We start from the raw sequence: 26,458 nt of genomic DNA, 5'->3' as shown, positions 1-26,458 counted from the left end.
AGCAGAGGGAGAGGGAGAAGCAGGCTCCCCACTGAGCAGGGATCCCGATATGGGGCTCAATCCCAGAACCCTGAGGTCAGGACCTGAGCCAAAAGCAGACACTTAACTGTCTGAGCCACCGAGGTGTTCCTAAATTTCAGCAAATCTTGATACTTTGCTATGGGATGAATAGAGTTCTTTTGACTTAGGACTTTTGCATCTGCTGTTCCCTCTGCCCGGAATGCTTTGCCTTACTTTCAGATCCTTTTACCTGGCTCTGTTTTATTCATCCCCCTCCCTTGGGAAGCCCCAGAGTGCATCAGACACCACTTCTGGGCTCTCCTGACTTTCTCCCACCCCAGCCCTGATCCATCGGCCTACCTTTCCCCATTGCCACCCTGATTACTTTGGGGAAGCTCCTCTGACCTGGGGTCTCACACTGGCTCTGGCAAGATCTCATGGTTCCCGCTGAGGCTTTGGTCTCCTCAGGTGCCTGACGCCCACCTCTGTACCTCCCTGCACAATCCAGGTGCCCCTGGTGATCTTTAAACGGGAAAAGGAGCTGGCCCGAAAGCTGGAGTTTGACGGCCTCTACATCACGGAACAGCCTGAGGATGATGACGTGAAGGGGCAATGGGACCGACTGGTGCTCAACACACCGTAAGGACTGGCCCCCCACCTCGGGGCGGGTGGGGGCACAGAACTGGGGTTCTACTCCAGGCCAGGCCTAGGCGTCAGAAGACTGAGGTTCCCTATCACTGGAGGCCCTGACTCAATGTCCCCAAGCCTCAGTCTTCCTCTCCATAATGCAGACAAACTTCTAGTGTGTTAAAGTACCTGTGGGGGTGCTGGTGACACACGGGGATCCCTGGGGCCCAGACCCTGGAGATTCTGGTTCAGTGAGTCTGGGGTGGGGCCCAGGAACCTGCATTTAAACTCCACCCCTGGGGATCCCTGGGTGGCTCAGTGGTTTAGCGCCTGCCTTTGGTCGGGAGTGTGATCCTGGAGTCCTAGGATCGAGTCCCACATCAGGCTCCCTGCATGGAGCCTGCTTCTCCCTCTGCCTGTGTCTCTGCCTCTCTCTCTCTCTCTCTGTCTCTCATTGATAAATGGATAAAATCTTTAAAAAATAATAATAAACCCCATCCCTACGTGTGATTCCTACCCAGCTGCCATGAGTAAGCAATAGGAAATCATTGGGTTTTTAAATTGACCCCAGAGGATCCCTGGGTGGCACAGCGGTTTGGCGCCTGCCTTTGGCCCAGGGCGTGATCCTGGAGACCCGGGATCGAATCCCACGTCGGGCTCCCGGTGCATGGAGCCTGCTTCTCCCTCTGCCTATGTCTCTGCCTCTCTCTCTCTCTCTGTGACAATCATAAATAATAAATAAAAATTAAAAAATAAATAAATAAAATAAATTGACCCCCGAGAGGGAACGAGGGTGTGTGAGAGCAATGGGGTGGGATTCTGGACTCTCAAACTGCTCTCCCAGCCCATTCTGTCCCCGCCCCCCCCCCCCATCAAGTCCCATTTCATGTGTTCATACAGTGGGGCCTCCTCATTTCTGGAATAAGAACACCAGATCAAGTTCAAAGCCTGGTAATTCTTGGTCAAGTCACAGCCTCTCTGTGCCTCAGTTTCCTAATCTGTGACAGTAATAGCACCAAGGATCTTTTTTTTTTTTATTATTCATGAGAGACACAGAGAGAGGCAGAAACATAGGCAGAGGGAGAAGTAGGCTCCCTGATGCGGGACTCAATCCCTAGACTGGGATCAAGCCGGGAGCCCAAGGCAGAGATGCTCAACCCCTGAGCCACCCAGGCGACCCGAGCACCAAGGCTCTTGTAACAATGAAATGAGCTCATGTAGTTTCTGGGCCACAGTGAGTCCTAAATGAGCATTGGAAGTTATTTTATGATGCGGTCCTGCCCAGGAGAAGTGATGTGAGGAGGGACAGAGGCCACACCAAGGACATCCTGTGCTCTGTCACCGTCTGAGGCACATCTAACTTCTACACATTCAAGTACACGTGCTTAACAGAGTCAAGGAGAAACATGTTTATTTTTAAAAAAATTTTTAACATTGTGTTTATTTATTTGAGGGGGGAGGGAGGAGCAGACTCCAGACGCAGGGCTCCATCCCGGGACCGGAAACATGACCTGAGGGGAAACCAAGAGCTGGTGGCTTAACCAGCTGAGCTGGCAGGGTGCTCCAGAAACATCCGTTTAAGGTTGTGTCTGCCCAAGACCGTGACTTCTAAAAACCATTTCCCACAAAAAGGAGCCAAGCTCCTTGGAGAAGATTTCAGGGCTGGGGCAGGGAGGTGCCATCGCGAGGTCACCCTGTGTCAGAGAGGGCAGCGCGAGGACCTGCTGAAAGGACCCCCTGCCCGTGGAAGCGGCTCCCGCTGGACAAACCAGGGGACAGTGAGGAGCCGCGAATCCAAACACATCAAACACGCCTGAACCCGTGGATCCTTGATAACTCTCCACTCCAAACCCCACAAAACCCACTGGCCACCCTGCAGGATTTGAGGGCCTCCACTTGTGGGCCAGAATCATCCAGTAAGCTTCCACAAAATGGTGTGAGAAAGCACAGCAGTGCCCCGGAGCAAGACAGGCTGCTGGCTGGGAGCCCTCCCTGCCCTTCCCACGCAACAGCTGCCCCACGGGAGGGCCGTGTGGGGTCTTCCGCACATCCTGGCCCTGAAGGCACACCCGCGGCCTCTCCCAACATGGCAGCCTCCCCAAACACTGCAGGCTGCCCCCAACATGGCGGCCTCCCCAAACAGGGCAGACTGCCTCCAAACACGGCATCCTCCCCCAAACACGACAGGCTGCCCAAACACGGCGGCCTCCCCCAAACATGGTGTACACACACACTCCACACGGCAGGCTGCCCCCAACATGGCGGCCTCCCCCAACATGGCATCCTCCCCCAAACACAGCAGGCTGCCCTCCAACGTGGGGGGCTCCCCAAAATGGCGGGCTCCTCCAAAGATGGCGGTGGGGGCAATGGTTGACCTGGGGCAAACTTGACCTTGCAAGAGGTTTTTTTTTTCCCCCTCTTCTTATTTTTTTGTTTATTTATTTATTTATTTTTATTTTTTATTGGTGTTCAATTTGCCCACATATAGAATAACACCCAGTGCTCATCCCATCACGTGTCCCCCTCAGTGCCCGTCACCCACTCACCCCCAACCCCCGCCCACCTCCCTTTCTACCACCCCTAGTTCGTTTCCCAGAGTTAGGAGTCTCTCATGTTCTGTCTCCCTTTCTGATGTTTCCCACTTATTTTTTCTCCTTTCCCTTTTATTCCCTTTCACTATTTTTTATATTCCCCAAATGAATGAGACCATATAATGTTTGTCCTTCTCCGATTGACGTATTTCATTCAGCATAATACCCTCCAGTTACATCCACGTCGAAGCAAATGGCAGGTATTTGTCGTTTCTAATGGCTGAGTAATAGCAAGAGGTCTTTAAAGCCCGAATCCAAGTGAGATACAACCGTACTGTGCGGGGTCCCCCGTGAGAAAGCCATGGGAACTGCGACACCCTGGCCTGGCTGGCGACTCCTGCCCTTCCTGCCCTAACATCTCGGTCTCTCTCTCTCTCTCCCTGCCCCCCGCAGGTCTTTCCCCAGCAACTACTGGGACAAGTTTGTCAAGCGGAAGGTGAGGGTGACAACGTGGATGGGAGGATGGAAGGGCCTCCCGGGCTGGGTCCCCTGCTGTGCCACCTGGCCATCCCAGCCCCACAAGGGCTCGTGTTGTGTGCGACCTTGGGCAAGGGGCTGTGGCTCCCTGGGCAGCACCTCAGTTTGCCCATCTGGAAATGGGCGCAGTAGTCACACTTACTTGATGTGATACGTGCAACGTGATGATGTGATACGTGCAACGGGCGTAGCATAGAGCCTGGCGCAGAGCGAGTACCAGTGAGTACCAGTGAAGAGGGAAGAGGGGGAGGTGAAGTGGGCCGTTCGGAGCGCACAGACTCTCGAGCTGAATGGCCTGCTTTTACCTCTCCCTGTGTCAGCCTTTCTGTGCCTCAGTTTCCCTCAGATTCAAAGTAAGGTTGTAAGAGGGCTGACCCCACGAAGCTGTTGCAAAGATTATATGGCCCACTGCATGGGCAGTATCTAGCACGTAGGAAAATCAGATCATTCGCTCAACAAGCATTTATCAAACACCTGCTGTGTGCCAGGAATCACTTTAGGGAGCTGGAATCCAGCGGCAAGCACGACACCGGAACTGGCAAGACAGATGATGAGCACATTCATAGGGGGTTAGGTGATGATAATGTGCTACAAGAAGAAAAAGCAGTGAAGAGGGGAGCGTGTGCATGTGCGTGTGCATGAGTGTGTGTGTTGGCCAGGAGGAGGCAGGAAAGGACACACTAGTTAATGAGGTGAAGGGGTGAATCAGGTAGAAATCTGGGGGAAGGGAAGCCTGGGTGGCTCAGTGGTTGAGCGTCTGTCTTCGGCTCAGGTGGTGAACCCGGGGTCCTGGGATCCAGTCCCCCATCGGGCTCCCTGCATGGAGCCTGCTTCTCCCTCTGCCTGTGTCTCTTCCCCTCTCTCTGTGCCTCTCATGAATAAATAAATAAAAATATTTTTTTAAAAAGAAAGAAATCTGGGGGAAGTGTCCTAGGCAGGGGCAACAGCCAGTGCAAACCCCCTGAGGCAGAAATGTCTGGTATATTTGAGGAACTGTGAGGAGGTCTGCGGGTCTGTATGGCGGAAGCAGAGTGAATGAGGGAGGTGAGTGGGAAAAGTTCACAGGTGACAGCGGCCCGATTATAGAGGGTTCCTCGACTACCAATCTAATAATAATAAATTATCCCTATTAATGTGGCCAATGAATCAACTGAATCTTTATCACGTTTGGACCCTTCCCCTGAGGATCTGAAGAAAACTGGCCCTTCTCTCCAGGAAAAAATGCACCCCTAATTTCTCACACCAAGTTGAGAGTGTCTCCAGAAACCACCCCCCACACACACGGAGGCTGGGGCCCTCCCCCACTCCAGCTGCATCCCCACGGCCACATGCTCCCCTGTGCAGGTCCTGGACAAGCACGGCGACATCTACGGACGGGAGCGGATCGCAGAGCTGCTGGGCATGGATCTGGCCACGCTGGAGATCACGGCCCACAACGAGCGTAAGCCTGAACCACCCCCCGGGCTGCTCACCTGGTGAGTCAGGGACTGCCCTGCACAGCCCCGGGGTGGCCAGGGAAGGTGGCCAGGGCCTGAGCCTCAGGCATCCCCTTCCTCCCACCCCACACAGGCTCATGTCCATTGACGTCAAGTACCAGATCTGGAAGTTCGGGGTCATCTTCACAGACAATGTGAGGAGGGGCCATCGGTGGGGGATGACCTGCAGGAGAAGGGCCTTTGGGGGTTGGGGGCTCCACTCCCAGGTGTCTCTGACCAGGGACTGACTCCTGAGCCCCTGTGCACCCCTGGTCCTATGAGACCTGCTGCCCCCCAAGGCCCCCTGTCCCTCAGGTGCTCTTAAATTCTCAGACCGTGTCCTTCAGCAGAGGGTTCCCCAGCTACCCCCAGGATGGCTTTGCCCCCAGAGTGCTCCATTACTGCAGAGTGCTCCCGATCCTCTAAATACTCTGAGATGGCACCCCGACCCCAGAGCGCTGGATCCGTGTTCCCAGAGTGCTCCCTAACCCCCCCAATGCTCCTTGACCCTCATGAACCCTCCCTGAACCCTGAGTGCTCCCCATGAGTCCCCCATGTGCTCCCTGACTCCTGACCCTGTGTGCCCACAGTCTTTCCTATATCTGGGCTGGTACATGGTGATGTCCCTCCTGGGACACTACAACAACTTCTTCTTTGCTGCCCACCTCCTGGACATTGCCATGGGTGTCAAGACGCTGCGCACCATCCTCTCCTCCGTCACGCATAATGGGAAGCAGGTGTGGAGAGGACCTGACTGTGGGCTGTGAGCCTGGCAGGGAGGAGCCGGAGGTCTGAGCCGGGTGGTGGGGGGAGGGTTGGGCAGGTCCCTCGAGGAGGGGCGAGGCTGGGCGGGCTGAGCCAGGGTGGCTGTGGGTCGTGAGACCCTGGAGGGAGGGCCACACTGACAGTGAGGGCCGGGGAGGCCCAGCACGGAGCTGACGGCTGTGCACGCCCCCCAGCTGGTGATGACCGTGGGCCTCCTGGCGGTGGTGGTCTACCTGTACACCGTGGTGGCCTTCAACTTCTTCCGCAAGTTCTACAACAAGAGCGAGGACGAGGACGAGCCCGACATGAAGTGTGATGACATGATGACGGTGAGCCCCTCCCCTGGCACTCTCAGGCCGGTCACTGACCATCCGACCCTCAGTGCTCCCATCTGTAAAGGGGGTTAATGGTGGTACCCACCCCGTAGACTTATCGCGAGGGTTCCGCGAGCTGAGACTCGTGAGGGACTTTGAAGAGCGCCAGGCTCCTAACCGGTGCTCAGTAAGCGTCAGCCGCCGCTGGAATGCTACTTGAGCCTTTAAAGCTGGTATGAAACTATTATGGGAAGGTGCTCAGGCATGGCGCACCTGTCACTCACATGCCATGAGACCTTGGGTGGTCCTCTCAACCTCCCGGTGCTCTGGTGTCCTGCCCTGCAAAATGGCTGTGTAATAACAGTGCCTACAGCCTACAGCTGGTTTTAGGACTCAATGGAGCTCCCTTAAAAGTCATAGAATGGTACTGGCATGAATTAAGATTGCATAGGTGTAGCTGCTCTCATCGTTAGCTATAAAAGTTTCACCCAGGGGTGCCCCGTGGGCTCCGTAGGTAGAGCAAGTATGCGACTCTTGATCTCAGGGTTGTAAGTCCAAAGTCCCACATCAAGGATAGAGATTACTTAAAAAAAAAAAATATGTATATATATATATAAATTTCACCCAAAGTATCAGCATGCCATGCTTGTTTACACTTTCTCTTTTACTCCAACCGTGGTGGTCCTAACCCAGATGGAGCTGGCTCAACTGGAGGCATAGGTCACAGTGGAGAAGAATTTATCTCCGGGTGATCTCACGAGATGTCCGGTACCCTGGTGCCATGTTCTCAGGACCCAGTTCAGCTCCTCAGCGTGACATCTGAGGCCCCGCCAGACCTAGTCTTGCATATAGCCCTGTTCCCACCAGTCACCAGCCTTGGCTCTTAACCAAGACGAGGGGTCCTCTCACTTCCTGGGGATGCAGAGAGAATAAGCATAAAGTTTTTCCCAAAGGCCAGGAAGACCTTGCCCCCCTCCCTGCTCAGAACCTTCTCGTACCTCTCCAGTGCTGTGTGATAAAATCGAATCCCTCACTGTGGCTTACAAGGCCAGGGAACAGCCAGCTTTGCCTGAGTCTAACCACAGGCTCTCTTGCTTTCTGCTCTCTGGCTGCCCGTCTTCTTTCAGTTCCCCTAAGACCATGTGTTTCCTCCCACCCAGGCCCTTTGCATCTGACATTCTCTCCCTCCGCCACCACAGGCCCCAGGTCCACGCCTCTCTTTCATTGACACGTCACCTTTCAACTCCAGTGCTGCCTCCTACAGAAAGCCCTCCCTGACCATTGGTGGGCCTCATTTTTCTCCCTGCTCTTGCTCACAGGAGCTCTCATTTCTAGCCTCGCTGAAGCTCTTTCAGTTCCTCCGGGGAGCAAAATGTCTTCTTCGCTCCCCAGTGGTGACAGAACACATGTGGTTTCCTCTGCCTGGAACACTTTCTCCCACCTAACACCTCCTTCAAGTTCCAGCTCCCACGTGTCCCCTCTTCTAGGGAAATCTTGCCTGGTCCCCCTGACTGAGGCAGGCCTTCAAAGCTTCAGAGCTTCCTGCGCTTCCCCCACCCTGGCTCTGTCCCTCAGCCTGTGTTCTCCCTATCACAGCTTTGATCATTTCTGGACTGTCACTATCTGATGCCATGTTCGTGAACCCTGAGAGGGTGGGGTGCAGAGCCGTCTCAGTCCATTGCTATGTCCCCTGTCCCCTGCTTGGTGAATGTCAAGTCACAGAACGCATGACCAGTATGCTTCTCACCCTCCCCCACAGTGTTACCTGTTCCACATGTACGTGGGTGTCCGAGCTGGTGGCGGCATCGGGGATGAGATTGAGGACCCAGCGGGCGATGAATATGAGCTGTACCGGGTGGTCTTCGACATCACCTTCTTCTTCTTCGTCATCGTCATCCTGCTGGCCATCATTCAGGGTCAGTGCTGGTCACGGCTGTGAGAGTGGGGGGCCCAGTGCCCAGAGGCACACTAGCTCCTTTTAAGAGTGCAGACTGCCTGGACTCATATCCTGGCTCTGTCTCTTCCTACTGTGAGACTTGAGGCAAGTGACCTCTCTGGGTCTCAGTTTCTCCATCTGCAAATGAAGAAATTAACGATCCTAAAACCTGGCAGGGTTATGGTGAGAAGTCACTTCCTAGGTGTTTTGCTCATAGCAAGTGCTCAGTAAAGGCTAAGTGTTATTATCTCTGGGAAGCAAGGTGAGATGGGGGAGATGGGGGACGGGAGGCAAGGCTCAGAGGGAGGTAGCCGGAAGAGGGAGGAGTCTGAGTTGGGTCAGAGGGTGGGCGCTGACTTGCACCTGCCACCACAGGTCTGATCATTGACGCTTTTGGCGAGCTCCGAGACCAACAAGAGCAAGTGAAGGAAGATATGGAGGTAGATCAAGTCTGGGGGCGACCCCGAGGGAATTCGGGATAGTGGGGGGTAGGGTGTGAATGGGCCTGGATTCTGATGTCCCCCGTCACCCACAGACCAAGTGCTTCATCTGCGGCATCGGCAGCGATTACTTCGATACGACACCGCACGGGTTCGAGACGCACACGCTAGAGGAGCACAACCTGGCCAATTACATGTGAGCATGGGCCCGCTGGCCAATCAGGGGGTGGGGGCGTGGGTCACTGAGCCTTGGCCAGTTAGGTGTGGTCTCCAGGTGGGTGGATTCCCAACCGGCCAATCAGAAGGAGTAGGGTAGTCCTGACCTATCTCCGCCGCTCTCCCATCCCCAGGTTTTTCCTGATGTATCTGATAAATAAGGACGAGACGGAACACACGGGCCAGGTAACGGGGTCTTAATGGGAGGACAGTGGGCAGGGTCCTGAAGAGTTTAAATTTAAGGTCAAGCAGCAGGTGGCAGTAAAAAGCTCGCGTCAGCCTGAGCGTTGGAGGATGTGACCATTCTTCCCCACGCCCCAACCCTAGGAGTCTTATGTCTGGAAGATGTACCAAGAGAGATGTTGGGACTTCTTCCCAGCTGGCGACTGTTTCCGCAAGCAGTACGAGGACCAGCTTAGCTGAGACACCCCCAGCTGGCCCTTCACCCCCACCTCAAGTGCCTTACTCTTCCAAGTCCCTTAGCCCCCAAACCCGCCCCCAAAGGCAGCTGGGGGACAGGTGACCATGTACTGGAGAAATAAAAGTCCGTGCTATACCCCTGACATCATTGTATTGGATTCTTGATATTTGGGGTGTGGGTGGGCATCCGGGAACTCTGCCCTCCCCTTTCCCTGTCCAGAAGAACAAGATGACAGCAGAGGCTGGAGTCATGTTTATTGGAAGACAAGTTCATGTCATGACCACTAATGTGTATGTCTGTTGGGGATGGGGCTGCGGGACCAGTTCCTGACACCGCCACCCCTTCCCATCCTGGGCTCATTCCTGGATGTAGAGGTTGCTGGGGGCAGTAGGATCATCTGCTGGGCGTGTCTCCACCACCACAGGCCTGGGAAAGGAGGAGAGAAGTCAGTTTATGCATTCATCTGTTCATTCATTCATTCATTCATTCACAAAGGAGTTAACAGAGGCTGTGCCAGCACAGTGCTGGGCTATCACGGTAATGAGCAGACAGGGTCTCTGCCCTTGAGGAGCTCAATCTAGAATGGGAGACCAACATGAATTAGTGAATTACAGGAGTGCAAAACAGCACGGGGCGTCCTTCAGGAAACCTATCCTGAAGGGTCAGCTGAGGTGGCCCAAAGAATAGACGGTGGAGCCTCCAAGAGGCTCAGGAGGGAACTTGGTGAAAGGTCAGAGAAGGGTGTTCTGGGCAAAGAACAGCCTAGGGAAAGGCCTTGAGATGGGAGAGTTTGGGACTTGGTTGCAGAAGTCAAAGTCTTGTGCGCTGTGGCCAGGACTGGGTATTTATCTTGAGGCCACAGTAGTTTTAAATGGGGGTTGGGAGGGTGAGTGACATAATGGGACTGAGATTTTAAAAGACCTCTCTGGCATGTCAAGAGGTCATGAGAGATCCCTGAAGGGGCTCTCACTGGTTAAATGTGGGAGTTCTTGCATCTCAAAGTAAAGAATGGTAGTAATAGATTTTAACCCCCAGAATAAAATGGAAATCCATTGGGATCCCTGGGTGGCGCAGCGGTTTGGCGCCTGCCTTTGGCCCAGGGCGCGATCCTGGAGACCCGGGATCGAATCCCACATCGGGCTCCCGGTGCATGGAGCCTGCTTCTCCCTCTGCCTGTGTCTCTGCCTTTCTCTCTCTCTGTAACTATCATAAATAAATAAAAAAATTAAAAAAAAAGTCTTTAAAAAAAAAAAAAGAAATCCATGAGGCTGTGCTGAAATTACACACACACACACACACACACACACACACACGGCGGAGAAGGGACAAGCTCCTCCACAGGAGCATGCCAACTAATAAGTGCAGAAATAGAAATTCACCATTTAGTAACTCTCCTCATAATATATTCAGGCAGAAATCATTAATAGATGCTAAAACCAGTGGGTGAAAGTCTGATGAGAAAGAGTATATTTACACATTCACAACAAATCACCCCAAAAGATACTTATTAATACAAAGAGTAGCTTAACAGCAGGTTTCTCTGCTGTAAAACCTGCACCCTACCCAATGCTCAAAGAGAACATCACCCATAATGGGACAAACAGACATGTGTTGATAGGATGCATGAGAAAGACAAGCCATCACTTCTGGGAGTATTCCTACCCCGAATGCTTAACCTCAAACCTCAAATCCAACTGAGGAATATTCTGGAAAACAACTTTCCTGTACTCCTCAAAAGTATCAAGGTCCTTAAAACCAAAGAAAGCCTGAAAAATTGTTCCAGGCTAAAGATGAAAGAAACCTGACTCCTACATGCATCCCATCATCCTGGATTGACTCCTGGACCCCCCAAAAAAGTACTGTTATTTGGTTATAAAGAGTATCATTGGGCCAACTGGTGAGACTTGGGCATGTGGATTAGAAGGCAGTGAGAAGTATTAGTGCCATTTTCTTAATTTTGACAGCTGTGTTGTGGTCTGCAGGAGTAGGTCTTTGTTTCACACCCAAATGGTCAGAAAAAAATCATATACATATGAAAGAGGAAGACAAATCAAACATGGCAAAAACAAAACACACAAAATACCCCCAAAACAGTCAAAATGTTAATATCTGGGGAATCTGGATGAATGAAGGGGATACAAAGATTTAAGAATTTTTACATTTATTTTTGCACCTTCTCTGTGAGTCAAAAGTTATGCCAAAATAAAAAGTGAAAATAAAAATTAAGAAACAAAAATGCCCCCTGGGCTGCACTGTGGAGAATAGACTATAAGGGGCAGAGATAGAAGCAGGGAGACCAGGAGAGAGAATGTCCAGGCCAAAGATACAGGTGGCTGGAGACATCGCAAGACACCTCTCCACATCAGAAGCCCCCCTCCCAGGCTCTGTGTTCCCTTCCCCAAGTCCATACCTGGGGGAGCCAAGCAGACGGAAGGTGAGGGTAGGGTCTCTCAGCTCCTGCAACAGCTGGGGAAAAGGTGTGTGTGTCAGTATCTAGAAGACTCTTCCCCTCTCCCTTAAAGAGAATGGGGTGGAGGGGGGGAGGGTATCTGAACTTCTAGTCCTAGGTCCAGAAATAATCATTCTTGCTAACACCATTCACCAGCTGTGTGACCCCAAGCAAGTTACTTCTCTGTGCCTCAGATTACTAACCTGTGAAATCACAGGACCTTCCTGATAGGTGATTGTGGAGATTAAATAAAATACAAACATATAGGGGCAGCATCTGTCTGAAACATAGTGTTCTATGAGCTAAGGAGCATTTTTCACTCCATTTTCCAGATGAGGAAAGTAAGGCATGGGAAAGTTAAGTCATTTGCTTAAGGTCAATCAGCCGGATTCCAACCCAGGCAGTCTGTGCATGCTCTTAACCACCCACGTAGCTCTTTAGTGACTCCCCCCCTTTGATAGTTGGAGACTGAGGCTCAGAGAGAAGCAAAATCTCTTGCACAAGATCACACAGTGGCCTGTAATGACCTCTGGACCCAAGAGACCCTGGGGTATAGACGAGGACCTGGCCAAGGATGCATGGTTGGCTCAGTGGGTTAAATGTCTTCCTTTGGTCAGGTCATAATCCTGGGGTCCTGGGATTGAGCCCTATGTAGGGCTCCCTGCTCCGCGGGGAGTCTGTGTCTCCCTCTCTCTCTCTGCCCCTCCCCCTGGATCATGCACTCACTCTCTCTCTCAAATAAATAAAATCTTAAAAAAAATACAAAAAAAAAAAAAATTAAAAAGAAGAGGACCTGTCTGAACTGAGACTAGAGGAAGCTTCTTGTCAGGGCTCCACACCCTGACTCAATACTCCTGCTCCATCTACGGAACCAGAAGACCCACAGGGGAGGGGCAGGGTTGGGGGTGGTCAGATGGAGAAGCTTACCTGGTCTGAGCCTGGAGCCCACACCTGTACTCCGTGCTTCCAAAAGGCCTGGAGCCGACCCCCGACCATAGCTGGGAGGAAAGCAGTGCCCATTACCCTTGGGTATCACTAAGCCTCCCCTCTGGGCCGGGGGGGTGCCTCCCAGCCCTGCACATACCCACGGCTTCCACCGCTTCAGTCATGGGGATCTCCGGAGTTCGAAGCCCTGGGACTGGGGCTCCCTCTGGGGTCACCAGCTTCAAAGATCCTAGAAGAGGAGAGAGAGGGAGAGAGAGAGAGTTTTGTTTTGTTTTTTTTTTTTTATTTTTTAAAAGATTTTTTATTTATTTTTGACGTACGCAGAGAGAGAGAGAGAGGCAGAGACACAGGCAGAGGGAGGAGCAGGCTCCATGCAGGGAGCCAGACGTGGGACTCCATCCTGGGTCCCCAGGATCATGCCCTGGGCCGAAGGTGGCGCTAAACCGCTGAGCTACCCGGGCTGCCCAACTTTTGTTGTTTTTTTAAAAAGATTTTATTTATTTATTTATTTGAGAGAAATAGAGCGCACATGCAGGCAGAGCGGCAGGGAGGGAGAGAGAGAAGTAGACTCCCCGCTGAGCAGGGAGCCTGATGTGGGGCTTGATCCCAGAACCCCAGGAACATGACCTGAGCCGAAGGCAGACACTTAACGACTGAGCCCCTCGGGCGCCCCGAGAGAGGGCTTTAAGAGTGAGGGTCAGAGGGGATCCCTGGGTGGCTCAGCGGTTTAGCGCCTGCCTTTGGCCCAGGGCGCGATCCTGGAGTCCCGGGATCAAGTCCCACGTCAGGCTCCCTGCATGAAGCCTGCTTCTCCCTCTGCCTGTGTCTCTGCCTCTTTCTCTCCCTATGTCTATCATGAATAAATAAATAAAATCTTAAAAGAAAAAAAAAGAGTGAGGGTCAGAGGATGGAGAATAAATTCATTGAGAAGCAAAGCAGGACCCGGGCAAGGCCTGGAGGGGTTCAGCATTCCTGAGCAGCACAGGGTCTGCGAGGCAGATACCCAAGAACGGTGGAGGAAAGGGGAGGTCCTTACCGTCCATCAACACCATCACCTTGTCTTCCTCCACCTGGGTCACCTGTACCGGTCCCCTGTGCTCTATTTGACAAGAGGAGGGAGGTTCGAAAGCCAGTCCCGCCGATCCTGCCTTCCCCCGCTAGGCGCCCTCTCCACTCCCCAGCCCGCGGGCCAAAGCCGCCTATCACCGCGGCCCGACGGGCGGACAACCTCAGCAGGTGTATGAATTCCACCTCTGCCCCCGCCCCGGGTTCAACCCCTTTCGCAATCCACCGCAGGCTAGAGCCCGCCCCGCCGCCAGCCCCGCCCCCTCACCTGTGCTCATCTCGCCCAGCCAGCAGGAGAGCGCGCCGAAGCGCACGGTGTGGAAGAGCACGGACTTCGCCGGCTGCCCGGGGCTCACGCCGATGCAGACGGCGGGCAGCTCGGAGCCTGGCCCGGTCAGCAGCGCGAACACCGGAAGGGGCGTCGGCAGCGGGAACAGCACCTGCTGCAGGCCGCACGGAGAGGGGCGGGCTCAGGGGGCGGGCCCGAGGGGAGGGGCCTGGGTGGGCGGGCCCGAGGGGCGGGGCTTGAACGCGGAGAGCCCGCGGGGGTCTTCGCGAGTATTTTCCCCCGGGCCCTCGGTTTGGAGGGATGCGGTCTAGAAACTTCAGGGGGTGAGCGCCCAGAGGAGTGCGGTGACGCCTCCTTAGCAATGAGAGTTGGCTTGGCTTCTGTTGGGGTCGTGCCCCCTTTAAAGGCAACAAAGTCTCCTTAGACTCAAAGGGTCTGAGTGGGGTCTCCTTGGAGACCCGGGGGTGGGATGGGGGTGGGACGTAGGGCCCGCAAAATAATTAGGCTGGGTGAGAGGAGGAGTTTAAGGCTCCAGAGGTCCTCGGGAGGGGGAGCCTCCGGGCACCTGCCGCAGGTGGGCGGGGCCTGGGTGGAAGCCGGGCTCCCCGAAGCTCTCAGCAGAAGCGTAGTAAGGAGTGCAAGCCCCTGGCCACTGAACCTCAGAATCCCCAGCCTCTACAGACCCCCTACCCGGACCAGCAGGAACTTGTTCATGGGCTGGTACCACTGAAGCAGGACCACGGACGTCTCCAATGCCCCGCACAGGAACGGGCCCCCCGAGCTCGCACCCTCCGCTGTGGGGTGGGGAGGGATGGGTTAGGGTCAGTCCTCTCTCCCCTTCCCTGACCCGCTCCTCACCCCCCCCCAAAGGGCACACATCTTTCCCCAGACTCTGGACAGCCTGCCTTCACCCCACCATCCTCTCCAGTCACTGCAGCCCGAGCCTGCCCCCGGACCAGCACACCCTCCCCGCTTCAGGTCCACCCAGTAGGGATTCTCTCTCACCCACGCAGCAAGCTCGGCACCCTTTGGTGTCCTGGATCTTGGTGGAGACCATGTTCTTCCTGCAGAAGAAAGTAGGTGCATAAATGCAGAGGGACGGCAGGAAGGGGGAATTACAGGGGTCTGCGGTGCCCCTGGGGGCTGGTACCTTGCCAGTAGCCGGTGGGGGCTAATGTGAGCGATGGGGCTTCCTGCTCTGGTCTCCTTCCGTTCCAGCAGGCCCAGGATGCTATGAGAATACAGGTGGGGGGTCTTTCCTGCAGTGTGTGTGTGTGTAGGGGGAAGCAGGCAGTTATAGGACACCAGACACTCCCACCTTTCCCTGGCCCTTCACTTGGCCCCATCCCTTTGAAACTCCCAAGGTTTCAAGTCTCAGCACTTTTATTTGTTCATTTCTCGCTCAGCGTATTTTAAATGCCCGCTGTAGGCCAGGCACTGTGCTTGGCTCTGGTGACTAATGAGTAAGATAAAGGTGTTCCCTATCTTCCCGTGCTTGCTCAGCCACGTGAGAACCTATGGACATTTAACCAGTCAGATGAAGTTATGCACGTTATTAAGTTTAAGGAGAAACCTATCTAGAAATTCTCCTAAGATTTGTCGTCACAGACATGATAACTAACTCAAGAAGCCCATTTGCTTGGTGTTTCTCCTACACATTAGAAGTTCTTTTACACCAAATGTTTCTAAAACAGAAACACAAATTTTAATTTATAACCCCATTTCAGTAACGTGTGGAATAAGTTCTCATTGGCATCTATACATCGAGGAAATGTCAAGACTTACTGTGGATCTTACCTCAAAACTGACTTGAGGTGGGACTATTGTGAACCACATTTACAGATAGGGAAACACAGATAGAGTCCCACCTCAAAAAGAGGACTGAGATTTTAACTGTGGGCTCTGTAAAGGGGGAGCCTACTTTTTCTCCCCCAGCTGTGCCCATGTATCTCCCAACCCCCGGACTCTCAACCCTTTAGCTTCTGACCCCACTCCTCCCACCCAATCCACAGCCAGACCTGAGAGAGACATGAGGACATTGTTGATGGAATACACCCAGGTGGTCCGGCTAGGGAAGAGCTGCAGAGAATGGAGGAGATGGCTCCCATAAGACCCTGGGAACCCCCAATGCCAGCCCCCCCCAGGCTCTGGCCTCACCATCTCCAGCGTGGCCTCTTGATCATTCCGGTTCAAGATGAAAATGCCTTCCTCTGCCCCCAGGAGCAGGTGCTGGTCTGTGGAGACAGACACAAGGACACTAGGACCTATGTCATCTTGGGGGAGGCCTCCCAGACCCCCACATGACTGACCCCAAACACTGGTAGTCTGTTCCCCATCCCTGACCCTCAATTCTCTCTTACTCCCACACCTGACATCCCCAGCTCCTGTTTCCCCAAATGTGAACTCAAACCCTGACCCAGTTCCCTGAGCTGGTCTCATTCTCACCTACTTCTTGGGCTTGCACCCACAAATCCTACAAATCCTGACGCCCCCACCCCACGACCTTTGACCCAAACATCAGTCCTGCTTCCCTAAATAGCCCTCTACGTTCTGTTCTGTCCATCTGTCTTCCCAGTTCTGGCCTCCAAATGCTAATCTTGTCTCAACAGGGATCCTCAAACTTGGGCCCCTTGAAATGTGTTTTTTTCTGTCCAATACATCCCCTGTACATTCTAATGCTGTTTTTTTTTTTAAATAAATTTTAGTAATTTTTTTACGATTTTATTTTCAAGTAGTCTCTACACCCAACAATGGGGCTCGAATTTATAACCCTGAGATCAAGGGTCACATGCTCCACCGACTGAGCCAGCCAGGCGCCCCTGATGCCATTTCTTTAACATTTACCCCTCACTGACCTTGTCTCCACATCTTTCACCCTCGAACTCTTCCCTTTCTGCATTCCCACCCCCAAACTCCTGACCCCAAATGCTGACCCCAGCCTCTCTACCATTAACCTCTAACTGAGGTTAGAGGGTTGCAACTACCCCCACCTTAGATCTCAAACTCTGACCTTTCTGTTATATCTGACACCCATGGCTCCTAGACTCTTATTTTCCTAGTTTCCACCCTCAAATTCATCTCCATCCTACCTGTATGTGATCCCCAAACCCCAACCCTGGGCTCAGGTCCTGCCTCACCTCTGCCCATCCCCCTTTTATGAAGACCCTCCCCTGTTTCTGCCTCTGTGCCTCCACTAAGGCCCTGCCCACCCACCCTGTTGCTCTCGGAGACCCTCTGAATACCCACCCTTGGTGGAGGGGTGCGTCCAGGCAGCCGTGCTGTGGATCCGGAGCGGGCAGCCATTGAACAACTTCACGAGCAGGGCACATCCCTGGGCAGGCCCCGGGGGCAGAGCAGCAGATCCAAGGAAAGGAAGGAGGGGATGGGAAGGTGCAGGGTCAAGACTCTGTCCCAAGACTACCAGCCCTCAAACCCTGCCCTCCACTTCCTCAAAGGTTTATCACCTTGGCAAGCTACGGATCCCTCTCTGCCTCTGTCTCCCCATCTGTGACATGGGAATAATGTCTATCTCTGTGATATTACCCCCCATGAAGGCTTACACCCCATAAAGACATGAGGGCAGTGTCTGGTGCAAAGGCACTGCTCACCAAGTGTCACCTCTCATCACTATCACTCTGCCCCTCCCCACAGCCCATCCCAGCCCCAGGCATCCCAGCCACCACCCCCCCTCCGGGGGTGTGAATCCTCAGCACAGCCGGGCTCACCTTTCTCTTCATCTTTACCTTCTTGGGGGGTAACAGTGGGGGCTGATCAGGCTGCCGAGGGGGTGGGTTCCAGAGTGAGGGTTCTGAGACAGGGTGAGGGAAAGTCAGCCTTCAAAGGCCCCCCTCCCCTGCCCACCCACATTCCTGCCTGCCTCCTGTCCCAGCCCGCCCCATTACCTGAATGGGCAGTTAGGTGGGGGCTTCGGGTGGCGGGGGGAAGCCCGAGGTGGGGGGTTCGTGGGGGAGGCCCACTGGCACACCGGACCAGCACCCCCGGGCTCAGCTGTCCCTCATCCCCAGTGCCCCCAGTGGGCCCCTCGTCTGATGGAGAACGGAACTTGGGCTAAGGAGATGGAGGAGGAGCAGAGGAAAGTACGTTAGAATATCTCAGAGAGGGCGCCCAGCAGTCCCAGCCCTGCCTCCACCAGGCCTGACATTGGTCATGTTTCTGACCCTCCCCACAGTGCCCTATTACCACTCCAGGCATCAACCCTGACCTCCCTCTGCCCACCCCGTGCCATCATCATAGTCCAGCAATTAAAGGATTAATGCCAGATATCTTAGAGTTAGGGTCCCCAAGACCAAGGCCCACCTGGCTAAGACTTTGAATCCCTCCCCTAGGTTCAAGGAGGCTGCTCCCAGATCCCCACATGCTCATCATCCGGTCTCCCAGACTTCAAGGGACCTGGTGTCCCAGATTCCAGGGTTAAAGTGTCCAGTATTCCAGCATCTAAGGACCCTGGCCTCCTGGCCTCCAGCCCCCAGCTCCAGTAGGGCCCAGGGCCTTACCTTGGGAGGCAGTGGAGGAGGTGTGTCCTCTGCAGGGGTGGGGCTGGAACACAAAGATGAGGTGAGCAGGGGCAGGGGGTGAGCATGGGGGGGTGTGGGTAACAAGGCCGGGGAGGCAGATGGGATGGTTTGGGACTGGAGGTCTGAGGTCAAGAGGATCGGGGGTGACTGGGTCTGGGCTGGAGCTGAGGATTAGAGCACTCATGATACTGGCAACAGCTGCACTGGATATCAAGTGTGGACAATACACCGGGCCTGAACTGTCGTGGCCACCTAGTGATGCGGGTCACATGGGCTCCCCCGGGGCGGGGCAGGTTCTCACTTGGTGCTGGGCAGGGCCTGTGAGCCTACTGCAGCTGGATGTGTAGACCCAACAGGTGGGCGTGAGGCTGATGCAGGCCTGGGGGTGGGGCTGACTGCTGGGGCCAAGGTGGGGTCTCCGGTGGAGGGTCTGGCATGGGGGAAGTTCCCAGGGGGAAAGATGCGGATGAAGGCTGGGCTTTGATGGTTAGGGGTGCAGTGGAAGTCTGGGGGTCCGAGCAACATCTGGGAGTGGTGGGGGGCCTGAGATGTAGTGGGGGGTTCGGAGGTCAGATGGGATGGAACTGGGGTGTTGGCTTGGGGGGATAATAGTGGCTGGGCCAGGGAGGGGTGAAAGACTGTTGAAGGGGCAGGGGGAGGCTGTAGGGTCTAGTCAGGGGTCCGGGATGAGCGGCAAGGGGAAAACAGGAGCTGAGGTTGGGGTCGGGATGGAAGGGGAAGGTGGTTGTAGGAAGGTGGGGGGGGGATGAGGGCCAGCAGGGCTGGGGGCCACGCCTCTCTTACATGTCCACGTCGTCGTAGTCATCGTCAGATTCCGACAGGTGCCTCCTGAGGAGTGACACCCATGACCATCGGTGGTTCCCCCCACAAAACCCAGACCCCTCCCCGCCACACCGAGGGTCCCTGACCTGGGACTGCTGCTCCGGAAGTCTCCGGGGGGCTGTAAGTGGGCCTGCAGGATAGCAAAGGGTCAGCAGTGCCCAAGGGGAGGGGAGGGCATCTGGGGCCAGCAGAGGGAGGCACCTCACCGTGTGGGTTATGGGTCTGGACTCCATTGCTCTGAGCTTCCGGAACTCCATGTGCCGCCCTGGAAGGGAGGAGGGTGACGCAGTGAGCAGAGGCAATGGGTCTGGGAAAAGAGGAGCCTTTGGGGGGCCCGGGGTCAGGATCTTAGGACCGAGGCTGTCCCCCAGGGGGAAGGATCTTGGTTTGCAGGGGTCTCATCTGGGGGTCAGGGTTTGCGATCAGGGAGGTGGGGGCTCAAAGTTACATAGTGTTTGTCTTCATGGTTCCATCCTGGGGGTGTGACAGAGATTTCTGAGATCTCTTTGGGGGTCCTGGTGTTATGGGAAGTCTCACGGGGTCTGTTTGCAGGTCAGAGAAGTGGGGGGGGGGTTCTCTATAGCCATTTTGAAGTTCAGGTGAGGATGAGGTTTTCTGGAGTCTCTTGCAGAGTCAGATAGTGAGTGACAAGGGTCTCTGAGGGTCTGTGTGGAAGTGACGCGGGTCTCGGGGCTCTATCGTGAGATCAGATGGTGCTGAGCGTCTCTGGGAGAATCACTGTGGGTGGAGTGCGTCTCTTGGATCTAGTTTATGGTCAAGGATCTCCAAGCTTAAGGAATCTCTACTCACGACAGCAATCGGCATCTGGGATCCCTAGAGAGCTGGATCGGTGGGTGGACCGGATTCGCCGGGGGACGGCAGGGGGCACCTGGGCAGAGCAGCAGCGGCATCAGGCCACGGCCCCCTGGCACCCCTACCACCCTGTGGGCCCAGCTGGGAGCCCGTAGCCCTGTGCCAAGCCCCCCTACACCCCTCCCCTTTTTCCTTTTAAGAGAAGCAGCAGGAAAGCACTCCAGGCGGTGGGGGGGGGGGGGGCGGTTACAGCTTGAGCAGGGGCTGGGAGGTTCCCCCGCCTTCTCGGCCAGGGCACCCTCACCTCAGGCTCCTCATCTTCAATCTCGACCACAGAGGCCCCCTTCCCTGGATTCCTCAGTTTGTCAAGAAGATCTAGGATCAGGCCTCTATGTAGCCTGGGCTGGGATACCAGCTGATGCTAGAGAGGAGAGGAGGGGGCTGGTGTTGGGGAGAGGCTGGGACAGGGGCTCAAGGACCTGGTGGGGAAGATGCCCACTGACGGAGAGGCAGGGAACTCTGGGGAATGGAAACTAGGGGATTTTAAGGGGTTGGAACGGATTAGAAGAATCTGGGGTTCCCAGCAAGGGCAAATGGAGAACTTTGAGGTGTCTTAGAGGAGACGGGGCTTCCCCAGGATTTCAGAGCGTACCCAGGAATGGGTCTGGAGACCCTGGGAAATTTTTGAGTTTTAACAGCTCGGGGTATCTTGGCCAAAGGTCTGGGGTACAATTTGGAGAGTCTTGGGGAGTTCCTGGGGAATTCTGGGCAGAGGGCGGGGAGTTTGGGAAGGGCCTTTCAGGGAAAGGAGGGGAGGTTTACACTGAGCATCTTGGTGGCACAGGGTCGTTTCTTGGGGTTCTTAGTGAGGGTGACTTTGACAAAGTTGTGGAAGGCAGCCGACCTTGGGAGGAAGAAGCCAAATCCTAGGTGAGGAGACCAGAAACTCTCCCAGCAGACAGACCCTCCATCCTGGCTCTGCCCTCCCTTGCCCTGTCCTACCATTTGCCTTTTTCTTTTAGCCTGGGAGGCTGGTAGCCACTCTTCGTCATGAGGAAGAGAACTCTAGAAGAGTAAGGAGAGAACATGGTGTTCAGACTCCCAACAGGGGTCAGACCTCACGGCTTGAGGGGTCCCCAATAGCACTGAGGTCAGCAGAGAGCCAAGCAAGGGACAGAACAAGAATGAGGTTTAGGTTTTACAAGGCCCTGGGATGCCACTTCTGGGGAGCACACAACAGAGCTGCAGCAACCTCCACGGGAGGCTCCAGATCAGGAATCCTGCCTTGGGGGTTCCCACTGGGGGGGCCTGAAGAAAAGGCTTTCTGGGTTGAGAGGTTCTTTGCAGGGAGGGTCTCAGATTTCGCTGTGAGGACGGGGTGTCTCCTGGAGGGGGCCTCGAAGTGAGGGAAGCAGGTGGGGGCAGGGGGTGCTCTGGGTCAGGGCTGGGCAGGTCTCTGGGCCCAGCGGGGGGGCTCGTCAGGCCCGCCTACCTGAGAGGGTGCACGTCAAAGAGCGGTGGTTGTAGCTCCGCTAGTTCAATGGCCGTGATGCCCAGGGACCAGATGTCACACAGCTCGTTGTATCCCCCCTTCAAGGCCACAGCCGCCACTTCTGGAGCCATCCTGGGGACAGAGACCCTCAGCGAGCCAGAGGTGACACAAGGAGGGGAAGGGGGCGACTCCTTGGCGTGCAGGTGGGGGCAGGAGGGAGAGAGAGAGAGGAGGAGGGGACAGAGAGCGAACCAGATGCTGAGAGAAACATCAAGGTGAAGAGAGAGACAGCAATAAGGACAGACACACGGGGACGCCTGGGTGGCTCCGTGGTTGAGCAGCTGCCTTTGGCTCAGGGTGTGATCCCCGGTTTGGGGATCGAGTCCCGGATTGGGCTCCCCACAGGTAGCCTGCTTCTCCCTCCGCCGGTGTCTCTGCCCCCCCCTCTGTATTTCTCATGAATAAATAAATAAAATTTTTAAAAAAGACACACAGAGGTCAAGAGACAGAAAATCAGAATAAAAACCAACACAAAGAGACCTCGGTAAATGTAATACTTGAGAGAGAGCCAAAAAGTGAGCGGAATATTCAACAGAGAGGCAGACACAGGGAAAGGAGCTGGGAAGGAGAGTCCTGGTGACCCAGGTGGGGACGGCCACTGCCCCCATGCACCCCTAGCTGCCCACCGGGCATCCCTCACCAGTAGGGCGTCCCGATGAAAGAGAGGCGTCGAGCCAGCGTTGCCCCAATCTGGGCCGAGATACCAAAGTCGGCTAGAGGCAGAGAGAGATATAGTGACCTGGGGCCCCCACCCCCTTGGCCCCCAGCCAGTCCCCTCCCACCCCCCATCACACTTACCCAGTCTGACCTCCCCAGCATCATTGATGAGGATGTTGGCTCCCTGGAGAAAGAGGGGGAAATCAGAAGCTTGTCAGAGACACCCCCAGCCTGACGCTGCCTCCACACCCTGGCCCTTCCCAACCCCACAGCTCAACACCACCCTGAATCCTGCAAACACTACTTCCACCTCCTGCCCCCCACCCCCAACAAAGCCACTTTGCTGCCCCAGACCACCTTGATGTCCCGATGTATCTTCTTCTGTGAGTGCAGATAGGCAAGTCCCTAGGGGAGAGGGTGGACATGGGGTGCTGTGAGTCCCCAGGGGCTGGAGCAGGACCCCGCCCCAGGCCCACCGGGTCTCGCCTCACCTGGAGCACTTCCCGGCAGACATAGCTAATCTGGAGCTCTGACAGGGGGCCTGTCACTGCAAAGATCACAGCAGTAGTGTTGGGTGGGAAACAGGCAACCTGGCTCCCCCACACACAGGCTGAGAAGGTGCCACACGGGGACAGGGAACAGATGGGACAAGTGCAAGGGGGAGATGGAGGGACAGTCAGCGACCAAGGCAGGGTACCAGAGGGAGACAGATTCACTCAACAGATATTCACAGTGTCTACTGGGTGCCAGGCACTGCTGTGGGCACTGGGGAGGTAGCCGTGGACAAGAGACAGCGGTCTCTGCCCGCATGGAGAGAACATTCCAGTCGGGGCAACAGACGGTAAACAAGACAACTAAAGCAGAGGGCATAAGATGCTAATAAATAGTAAGAACTAAAACAGCAAGAAACAACAACAGGAAATATGTGTGGGAAGGGGTATGACATTTTATAGGGTGGTCGGTGAAGTCTACTCTACTCGGAGAAGGCAGCAGCAAGAAGATGTAATGAGTCTGGCCTGGAGGGGAACAGAAGAGCCAGTGCAAAGGCCCAGAGGTGGAGACGCCCTGGTGGGTTTGGAAAGCAGCAAAGTGGGTGGAGAGGAGTGGGGGTGGGGGAGAAAGTGGAAGGAGGTGAAGTCTGTCAGCTGGGGTGCAAGTGGGGTCCGCACTGGGGAGCTCGGGCTTGTCTTTAGAGGGAAATGGAAGCCACAGGACTGTTCTGGGCAGGGGGCAATGGGACTTGGCCAAATGAGGAAAAGTTGGGGGTCACAGACACCGACACACACACACACACACACACACAGATAATGAGAGAGAGAAACGGGAACAGATTCAAACTGAGACCCAAAGGCACAAAGAAAGACAAACTGAGAAAGACAGAGACGCAGAGATGGAGGGGGAACGATGGAGAGACCACACACACACACACACACACACACACACACACATAGAAGTGGTCAGAGACCAGGTCGGGCAGCCTGGCTGTGTGAGCCACTTCCTCCGAGGGCCTCAGTTTCTCCCCATGTTCATTTATAATGAATGTCTTCCTGGTTTCACCTCTGAGGTCTTGAGTTCAAGGACACAGAGAGATGGTCAAAGGCAGAGGTGGCCATCAGAAACTGAGAGGTGATCAGAGGCCCCCCTTCATCCCCACCCTCACATTTTTCAAAAAAAAAAAAAAAAAGTAGGTAGAGAGAGAGAGAGAGAGAGAGAGGCAGGCACTCATTCACTCGGTCAACGAAAATGGGGACCCGGCTTATGGGCCACAAGTATAGAGATATTCAAATACCTGAACAGACACATTGGTGAGAAAATGCAGACACAGGGAGTTGGGAGGGGATCACTGTGTGCAGAGGGATTGGGGCCGGATCATCAAGTCCTGGCCCAGGGCCCACTCCATCACCACAGTGTTCCCAGCAGCAACCAGGCCAGGCCTGGGCCCAGAGAGAAGCTTGTTGCAGGAAAGACGGTTCCAAGAAGACACAACCCCAGAGAGACAGTGGGGGTGGATGGGAGGCGGGGAGGTATCCGGATCCCCTTGCCTTCCTCTCACCTTGGTAGATGTCTTGGAGAGAACCAGCCCCACAGAACTCCATGCATATCCAGAACTTCTGAAGCCTACAATTCAAGAGTAGTGATAACAGCAGTAAGAAATCATCACTTGGGGGACAGCCCCGGCTCACCATCTGTCTTGTCCCAGTTCAACAAGGACTTGAATGTAACAGCTGTCATCCTCCTCCCCTTGTCCATCAGAGCGAGATCACCATGTCCATTTTACAGGTGGGGAAGTGAGGCTCAGAGAGGAAATGTATGTTCAGGGTCAACCAAACTCGAACCCGGGTCTTAGGACTCTTGATCAGGGGGACTCTGAACTCTGCTATCCTGCACTAACCCAGAAGACAGAGGAGACATCTCCCAGGTTGGGCAGGTAGAGGGGGTGCAAAGGGGCCCAGGGTTCCAGGTCTGGGGGACAGAGGTCATTACTGGGACACCTGGGATATTAATTTAGGGGTCCAGAGATTTAGAGAATTAAAAGAGCAGAGAGTAGAATGGGGGACCTGAAGGGCAGGATGAGGAAAGATTAGTTTTAGGGGACTTGCTTTCAGGTTTGGTTACTACGAAGGGACTGCCCAGAAATGGGAGTCCTGGATTGCAGATCACATCAGAGAATACTCTGGTCAGAAAGCTGGGACTTCAGACTGGGGATCGAGTTGGGCAGGGGGCCCCAGTTTAAAATGGGGCTCCAGGACTGGAGGTCAGGAATGGGGGTTCTGGACCAGGGGCTGGGCAGGGTCCCTTGGCAGGTTTGGGGCTCATCACCAGAGATAACTCCCGTGGTAGGCCACGATGTTGGCATGCCGGCAAGTTTTCAAGATGAGGATTTCCTTCTGAAGTGTGGAAACATCATCGTCTGTGAGGAGGAACAGGAAAGAAAAGGCCACTGTGGGAAGGGAGTGTGGGGGAGGCGATCCCAGTGTCCGGAGAGGAGGCATAGGGGTGAGGGGAAGGAGCTCCTGTGTCCTCACCAGGCTCCATCTTCACCATCTTCACTGCCACCAGGTCCCCCGTCACCTTGTCTCGAGCCTTGTAAAGGGGAAGTTGGCAGTCAGGCAGGCTCCATTCGCCTGAGTTCCTCCTCAGCATCCCTGAGCCAAAGCCAGGGACTGGGATCCTCTATCATCCCCTTCCTTTCTTGGGCCCCATCCCAATGGCTCGCTGGTTTGAGGGTGATGGAGAAGGAGGGGTGTCCTCACCTTGAAGACTTCTCCATAGGTGCCGCCACCCAGCCGCTGCAGGAGGTCATAGTGGTCCCGGGGGTCTCGATTAAAAATGTCGGGGTCCACGAGGTCCATCCCTGGGCGCTGGAGCTGGGCCTGCGCCCAGGGGCCAGCAGGGCCTCAGGGCTCGAGTGTGGCACCTCCCTCCCTCCCCACACGTCCTGCGCCCTGCACCCGCCTAGCCTTGCCTCCGCTGGCTGTGGCCTCCCCCCTCCCCACTCTCGCTTCCTGCCCCAGCACAGGGCTGTGCAGCCGGCTCCACCCCCTATCCCCTGGGCCCTGAGAGCCTGTGAGGGGTAGCTTGCCTTGGGACCCAGGGGACCCCCCCCCACCTCCAGGACCCGGGGCTGAATGTAAACCAGATGCAAACTATCTTATGATCTGGGGGGGTTGCTCTGGCACCCCCTCCCGCGTTCTGGGCGGTGGCTAAAAACCACAGTTGAAACTCTGCTGAGTGCTTGAGGGTTTGGCCACCATCCGGAGATGGAAGGCCTGCACAGGAGTGGCCATGCAGTGTACGTGCCCGTTCTCCGGGGTACATGTACACACCCACCTGTGTACCCACTGTGCACAGACCAGTAGCCGGACACATGCCTGGAAAGCCGTGTGCATACATGCGGTTGTACCCAGAGCACATACCCCCACGGATGTGACACATGCTTGTGCATTCACGCCTAAAGTGTGCAGAATGGTACACATGTAACTCATGAGAGCACACACAGGGGTCTCTCCCCTTCTGCAAGACTGGAACCTAAAGGGGCCTGAGCGCC

At 55.0% G+C, this 26,458-nt stretch overlaps 2 protein-coding genes across 3 annotated transcripts in view; one reads left to right on the top strand and one right to left on the bottom strand.

Annotated features, from left to right (window-relative positions):
- Window positions 1–9,404, top strand: part of RYR1 (ryanodine receptor 1) — a 117,428-nt gene extending 108,024 nt beyond the window's left edge. Inside the window, exons 95-105 of the mRNA XM_077852935.1 lie at window positions 509–639; window positions 3,612–3,654; window positions 5,040–5,170; window positions 5,265–5,325; window positions 5,761–5,907; window positions 6,130–6,264; window positions 8,009–8,165; window positions 8,561–8,625; window positions 8,721–8,821; window positions 8,976–9,027; window positions 9,169–9,404. Coding sequence (XP_077709061.1) covers window positions 509–639; window positions 3,612–3,654; window positions 5,040–5,170; window positions 5,265–5,325; window positions 5,761–5,907; window positions 6,130–6,264; window positions 8,009–8,165; window positions 8,561–8,625; window positions 8,721–8,821; window positions 8,976–9,027; window positions 9,169–9,264 — 1,119 coding nt within the window. The 3' untranslated portion in view covers window positions 9,265–9,404. The remainder of the gene's footprint in view (window positions 1–508; window positions 640–3,611; window positions 3,655–5,039; window positions 5,171–5,264; window positions 5,326–5,760; window positions 5,908–6,129; window positions 6,265–8,008; window positions 8,166–8,560; window positions 8,626–8,720; window positions 8,822–8,975; window positions 9,028–9,168) is intronic.
- Window positions 9,405–9,499: 95 nt separating this feature from the next.
- On the bottom strand, window positions 9,500–25,890 carry MAP4K1 (mitogen-activated protein kinase kinase kinase kinase 1). 2 transcript variants are annotated; one of them, XM_077852922.1, is made up of 31 exons: window positions 25,665–25,885; window positions 25,437–25,494; window positions 25,231–25,321; window positions 24,464–24,528; window positions 22,902–22,957; window positions 22,768–22,815; window positions 22,552–22,594; window positions 22,394–22,466; window positions 21,694–21,825; window positions 21,204–21,266; window positions 21,024–21,105; window positions 20,506–20,622; window positions 20,199–20,277; window positions 19,595–19,653; window positions 19,475–19,518; window positions 19,350–19,394; window positions 18,525–18,567; window positions 17,913–18,078; window positions 17,736–17,818; window positions 17,257–17,341; window positions 16,168–16,244; window positions 16,029–16,089; window positions 15,161–15,269; window positions 15,016–15,074; window positions 14,701–14,804; window positions 13,990–14,164; window positions 13,693–13,755; window positions 12,796–12,885; window positions 12,639–12,709; window positions 11,673–11,728; window positions 9,500–9,688 (listed from the first exon to the last, which is right to left on the bottom strand). In XM_077852922.1, exons 1-31 carry the CDS (start codon window positions 25,761–25,763, stop codon window positions 9,619–9,621), a joined length of 2,466 nt encoding a protein of 821 aa, XP_077709048.1. In that variant the 5' UTR covers window positions 25,764–25,885; the 3' UTR covers window positions 9,500–9,618. The 2 variants fall into 2 exon arrangements, with proteins under 2 accessions (XP_077709048.1, XP_077709050.1); XM_077852924.1 differs by lacking the exon at window positions 13,693–13,755 and having other exon boundaries at window positions 25,665–25,890.
- Between the last annotated feature and the right edge of the window lie 568 nt (window positions 25,891–26,458).

Source organism: Canis aureus, chromosome 1 (genome assembly GCF_053574225.1).
Source record: "Canis aureus isolate CA01 chromosome 1, VMU_Caureus_v.1.0, whole genome shotgun sequence".
Taxonomy (NCBI): Eukaryota; Metazoa; Chordata; class Mammalia; order Carnivora; family Canidae; genus Canis; species Canis aureus.
The sequence above is the reverse complement of the archived record's forward strand: the minus strand, read 5'-3'. Positions and strand labels throughout refer to the sequence as shown.

What these genes read in the sequence shown, in the direction of transcription:
- MAP4K1 (XM_077852922.1), bottom strand. Translation starts at nt 25,763, where the DNA reads ATGGACCTCGTGGACCCCGACATTTTTAATCGAGACCCCCGGGACCAC. An exon ending in GCTGGGCGAGATGAGCACAG is followed by an intron (nt 13,756 to 13,989) that starts GTGAGGGGGCGG and finishes CTTGTCAAATAG; the next exon opens with AGCACAGGGGACCGGTACAG. An exon ending in TGAAGCGGTGGAAGCCGTGG is followed by an intron (nt 12,710 to 12,795) that starts GTATGTGCAGGG and finishes CTTTCCTCCCAG; the next exon opens with CTATGGTCGGGGGTCGGCTC.